The sequence below is a fragment of the Crocodylus porosus genome, unplaced genomic scaffold (genome assembly GCF_001723895.1).
Source record: "Crocodylus porosus isolate Cpor-Errol unplaced genomic scaffold, CroPor_comp1, whole genome shotgun sequence".
In the NCBI taxonomy this organism is placed as follows: domain Eukaryota; kingdom Metazoa; phylum Chordata; order Crocodylia; family Crocodylidae; genus Crocodylus; species Crocodylus porosus.
The window spans coordinates 19,473,820-19,479,825 of NW_017728928.1; the positions used below are offsets into that span (position 1 = coordinate 19,473,820).

Here is a 6,006-nt window from a genome sequence, read left to right on the forward strand (position 1 = left end):
ACACTACCCCAAGGGTGTCAAACATATGGCCCAAATGGAAGAGTTCCACCTAGCCTGCCAGTACTCCGGCAGGGTACTGGACATTGGGGGTGGGGCTACTGGGGTGTGGCCACCTGCAGAGTTTGGGGTGCCTGGACATGGATGAACATGGCCATCAGCACCAGGGGGTAAGCAAGGGCTGTGCAGACAGCGATGATATGTCAGGCTTTCAGGCCTAATTTACTGTGAAATACCATATTTTATTGCATAGACTACACCCCCTTTTCCCAGAATCCAGCTGCTGGAAATTGAAGTGGACAGTGTATGTGAGAAATATGGTAAGAGCAGGTTCTGCCATTTAAGGGTGAAACCAAAAGTAAAATCAGTACAGATCCACAGGAAGCAGAACAATGAGCAGGCTCAACTCCTTACCTACTTAGTTACTTAAAACAAGGACAAATCTTTTTGCATTGATTCTGACTTTGAAAAACACAATGTATATAATATTCCAGGGCATGCGTATGTGAGAAAATATGGTGTGTGCTGTGTAGGCTGGGAGATGGTGTAAATGACACCAGCTTAGTCTCCCCCTGCTTTTTGATGCTTACTAGAAACAAGACTCACAACAGGACAAGGGGGCGAAGCACTGGAGCCCAGTAGCTTGTTTCCTCCTCACATATGGAAGCTGTCTCTCTCTCTCTCACCTGGCCCACACCTTACAGGGCCAGTCAAATCAGGAAGGAGGGAGAATCAATATTTAAAGTTTCTTACTTGCCATCATCCTGGCCTCCCAGTGACACCAAATAAAGGTCATTTGGAGAGAAGGCCAGTTTTTCTACTTTTCCCTTGTGAAGCGACAGCCGAGCAAGCAGCTCTTTCTTCTCATAGTCCCACAAAATGATATCTGCCTGAGATCCAAAGCACAAGGGGTCAGAGCAAGAGTAGCATTCAGAATGTACTTTGGTGCTTTTGTAGCTAAGCACCACGATTCAAAGATGTCAGTCTAAAGAACATAAAAGCAGCCTTCTTTCCAGCCCAGGGCTCCAGAGGTTTAAGTACTGTTCAGATTAGCCCCTCTCAGAAGCACCAAATTTGTCACTTTAATAAATGTGTTTCATTTTAAAGTCAATGTAATGACAGGGCCAACAAGTGCTAAAAGAAGAAAATGCTAGTCTCTTCCTTGCCCTTTTCAAAAAGCAAATGTATTAAACTTCACAGCAAACCCTGTGAATAGGCAAAAGTGAGGAACAAAGGTGAGATTCTCAAAGTATTAGACATCTGAAGATGCAAATAGGTGCCTAGTGGGATTTCAAATTCCTTAATTCAGGAGTCAGCAACCTACAGGCTGCAGGCCAAATGTAACCAGGAATCCAATCCTATGTTTTATGAACAGTGCATTGATCCCCTGTTGCAGCCTAGCAGTCAGATCCCAGCCAAGTTCCACTCTGCATCTCATTGTGGCGGCTCACTGCTTTTGCCTGGCAAGCCCAGCTTGGAGAAGGACACTTCAGATTGGTGGAACATTTCCACCAATCAGGTAACAGCTGGGAGGGGCTTGCCCCACCCCTGCTTGGAGGTGGTGGTGAGGAGCCCCTGGACCTGATTGAAGACTGCACTTTTCAGGTCTGGCAGACTTCAGGGGCAGGGCCTCCAGTGTAAATAAGAGCCCACTGTGCTCAGATGCAGCGAGGGACCATGAAGAGAGAGAAGCTCCAGAGATGACCATCATCTGGACCCTGCCTGAGCCAGCCCTGGGAGCAGCTCAAGGCTGTTCAGGCCCCACATGGTGCGCAGGTCAGCGCATGGGGAGTTGGCCCTGGGAGTAGCTCGAGGCTGCTCAAATTAGCCCCAGCTCTAGGCTGGATAACCAGAGCCCTGCAGTATGGCTCAGCATTAAACTAAAAGAGCCTGGTGCCATAGCAGGGCCTGGGAAGGGAAAAGCCCCCTGGCGTGAGGCTGGTGACAGACCCAGTGAGGGCTCCCTGGGTGCCCCGCGTTGGGCACATGGCCCAGAGGGAAGAACCAACTCAAGGCCAATGGCTCCAGGAGGCCTGAGACAGTGTGGAGACCCAGACGCCAGATCAACAGCCCCCAGAGGAAGGACCGTGAGTTACCGGGAACCCAGGTCCCGTAGGGGAGGTGCCCCTGGGCAAGGGGCCTAGGGGGGAGAAGACCCTATTCCATTTGAGGGCCCAAGTGGTTGGAACCCAGATAGGGTACGTCTAATAACTGGTATAGTTATGTTCCCCATTTGTTATCTATTGTTAATGTTGGTGTTATAAATAGTTGGATGTATTAATTCTGTATAATGGGCTCTGTAAGGATGTCTTTATTAGCTAACCCACTTGTGGTACAATTGTTGGATTGGCTGTCCTGGGATCCCCTCTCTTCTGGGCCTGAGGCATGGGTACTTACCCAAATGCCCTCCCTAGGGCCAACTTCTTCCAGCTAACGGACCTTTATATGTATATTTGTATCTATATCTGGTATTATATCCAACTTAAAGAGTTTTATTCTATATGTTGGTAACTCAATAAATTGTATATAGTTAAGAACTTTGGGCTTGGGCTAACTGTATAGAAGAAAGAGGGATCTGCTTGAAATTCTGGCATCCCTCTCCTGCCTACCCATCCCATCCAAATGAGAATAGGGCACACCATTACATGTACCCGGGTTACATCACAAACAGCCAGTTAATCGGCTTGCTGCCAGCTCCTGTGGAGGGCTTCATGCAGTTCCAGCTCCATGTAGTTTCAGCTCTGGCTCCATGCAGAAAGCTGCTTTATCTCACACAAGCAGTAGGCTCTGCTCACTGAATTAGCTCCTCTAAATTGTCTCTCACCAGATCTTGCAGGAAGGAGGACAGGAGATGGCCCCTCTGCTGAAAGCAGAAACTGGGGTGCAGCAGGAGATGGACGATCCATAGAACAGTCCAGCTTGCAAGAGGTGACTTGCCATTAAGATACGGTTGCCTTGCCTTAAGGGACTTTGGAGTCAAAGTCCCATTTTTAAGAATGACTCAGTCATGTAACAGTTGAAACCCCATTATTAAATGCCCAGGTCACTTCTGAAAGTGAGACTCGAGCTCCAAAGTCACAGACACATTTAAAAATAAGTGAGTTATTTAAAAATCACATAGACAATCAGAAACAGATCCAAGCATGCATTCAAAATAAACCCCAGTCTCCTGCAATAGCTTTCCTGCCTTTGCATTTGTTTTCCCCTAAAACAAAAACTTCAGCTATTGTTTAAACCAGTACTGCTTGGCCTTCTGGCCCTGCAAGCCAGATGAGTGCCTCAGAGCCAGTCTTCAGGCCAGATTTGCTGTCTGTGGGCCAGCTTGTAAGAGCTGCCATGTTTTTAAATTGTTACCCACTGTTGCAGGGCACAAAAGTGCCCTGCTCCTAGAAGGGTGGTAACTGCCTGGAGGAAAAGCCCAGAGAGAGAGAGAGAGAGAGAGAGAGAGAGAGAAGCCCAGGTGCAGGTTACCATGGCAACAAGCCAGAGGGTAAATTAGCCAGCACCTGGTCAGCTGACCAGAAGGGACAAGGCCCTGGGCCCAAATAAATCCCAGGACCGGGCCCAGGGAGGGCAGTTCGCTGCCAGAAGCCAAGGGGGAGGGAGCATCGGTAGTTTGGATGAGGCTATTAGGGGAAGGAGGAGGCCTCATAGGGAACCCACAGCAGCATGGGGACCTCGGTGCCAGAGAGGGCACAGTAGTTGGGGTGACCTACCCCAGCACCAGAGAGGGCGCAGCACTTTGTGGGGCTGCAGGGCGCAGAGTGAGACAGGGCCGCAGACAGCCCAAGCACCGGGGGGCGCAGCATGAGACAGGGTTGTGGAGAGCCCAGGGAGGAGAAGGGGGCCAGATTATAACAAGGCCCAGACCAAACAATGTCAGTACCATCAGTGAGGCTTGGGGTGTGGTAAAAGGGGCGGTTGGAGCCATGCATATTAGTCATAAGGCTAAGGTGCCCAGAAACACCCATTGTAAAACAGGACCCACAAGGGGTCTGGGAGCACATGGGGTCAGAGAGAGTCCAGCAAACAGTGTCCAAGAGGACTTTAAAAGGCAGACTCCCTACTTTATATTTTCCATCAAAGATGTGGCAGGTGAGAACTGAAGGTGCCCAATTGAACTGAATTGGCATGGAAAAGGGGCCTTGGGAGATCATGCCCATCCTTATGGACCCTGACCCGTGACACCCACTTTGAAGCCCATGAAGGTGACCTGCCCAGGAATAATGTAACATCTGCTCAGAGACAAAGCAGCACAGGAGACATTGTTAATGTGACCGTGCAGGAAGCTCTGGCTGTTGTTCAAGCTTTCAGTGACCACAGTGCAGCTCAGCGGATAGACGAAGTGCTCCCAATCAGGGTGGCAGGTCAGACCTGCATGCATATGTTAGAAATGGAGTATTGTTAGAAATGCACAGCTTACATCTTGCACCCGATAAGAAAGAAACACTGCCAAGGACTTTTTTCCTTTCCCAGCCTTGCCACAGCTTTTCTTATGCTAAATCGCAGACTCTCCCCCAGCTTCTCCCTAGCCTTTCTCATACAGATTACAGAAGCTGGAATTCAACTGACTGTGTCCTTGAAAGGGGGGGGGAGTTGAACTCTTGGTGACCTATTGTAGTCTCTGAGCATGCTTAATTAGCTGATGCATATTTACCTCTCCGCCCTGCATACTTAAGTAGTTAATTATACTATACATGCGATGTATGTAGTGATGTAACCACATGTATGCTTGTATGAAACGGAAGTGAGCTGTAAGAGTTCCTGTTTCTGCACACGTGCCCAGGAGGGAGAAGATAAATATTCCCTGCAAAATTCCTTTGTTGGTTCAGAGTAATCTGAGTTCTTGACTCTGCTCTGACCCTATTTGCAAATACACCTTTTGTGCCATCTAATGAGTGTGTGTCTGTGATTTTTGTGGCCTCCAGAGAAATGAACCGCTTGCATCACATATGCCCCAAAAGGAAAAGGTATCAAGGGCACATAGCTGCTTAACAGCTCCGCAGACTCTTCAGCAAACACCTGCCTGCAGCCCCTGATCCCTAGGAGCACCGTGGCTCTGACTGCAGGGAACTGAAAGCAGCATTGTATGATGGGACCATAGGGACACAGCCAAAAAATTCCCAGGGAAGGGAGCCTGGTGTGTCTGGGCAGGCCAAGGCAGGGGGAGAGGGTTTTGAGCAAGGCAGCAGCAGGGCTGCCTGCACCAGCAGCTAGGAGGCAGGGGAGAGAGATGCACCCTCACGGATCCCTACCTCCAAGATGCACAGGGGGGAGGGAGAGGAAGCAGGAGACCAGGCTTGCAGTGCCTATGCTGACCCACCAGCTGGGAGGCAGGAAGGGCTGGGTTGGAGAATGCTGGTCTGGGGCAAGCTTCCCTAGTGCGGCTGAGCAGGGCACTCAGAGCCTGGCTCCTGGCCAGCAGTGCTCATAGCCACCTTGCCTTGCCCTTCCCTAGCCTAAACCATTGAAGCCAATAACAACCTGCAGCTCCAGTGCCCATGCTGCGTCCTTCTGAGATGCCATCACAGAGCCCAGTGCAGCCGTGTACAGTGGGCAGTAGGCAACTGTGCCTGAGCCTGAGGCCCCAGGCCCAACAGCACCTGGCTCCACTGTGCTGGGCACAGTGCATGGGCCGTGCCCTGGTGGTGCAGTCTGGGTGGCCCTGCCCACAGCTGCTGCTGGGGCTCTCTGCGCCCTGGCCTGGAGCCGGGACAGCCTGCATGGACCGGGGCTGCTTTCTTTACTGGGGTCTTTATCAAGCCCTTTGTGCTCCTTAGGTTTGTATGACATCCTTAAGACCAGAAAGCCTTGTAAGATGGGGGAAAAGTTGAAGGTGAAAGAGATGCCAGGGCTAGTGAAGAACAAAGGCCCTGCCTTGTAATAGAATTGACACAAGATGTGTTACTTAATGGGAAATGTCATAGATTTCATAGACATTAGGGCTGGAAGGGACCTCAGAAGATCATCAAGTCCAGCCCCCTGCCCAAGGGGCAGGAAGTCAGCTGG

At 50.3% G+C, this 6,006-nt stretch overlaps 1 protein-coding gene across 1 annotated transcript in view; it reads right to left on the bottom strand.

Moving 5' to 3' along the window:
- The window catches only part of LOC109315231 (cilia- and flagella-associated protein 52-like), a 36,032-nt gene extending 31,794 nt beyond the window's left edge, over nt 1-4,238 (bottom strand). The window contains exons 1-2 of the mRNA XM_019542827.1: nt 4,190-4,238; nt 751-887 (exon numbers count right to left, since the gene is read on the bottom strand). Of these exons, the coding sequence (XP_019398372.1) occupies nt 751-887; nt 4,190-4,201 (149 nt within the window). The 5' untranslated portion in view covers nt 4,202-4,238. The remainder of the gene's footprint in view (nt 1-750; nt 888-4,189) is intronic.
- Between the last annotated feature and the right edge of the window lie 1,768 nt (nt 4,239-6,006).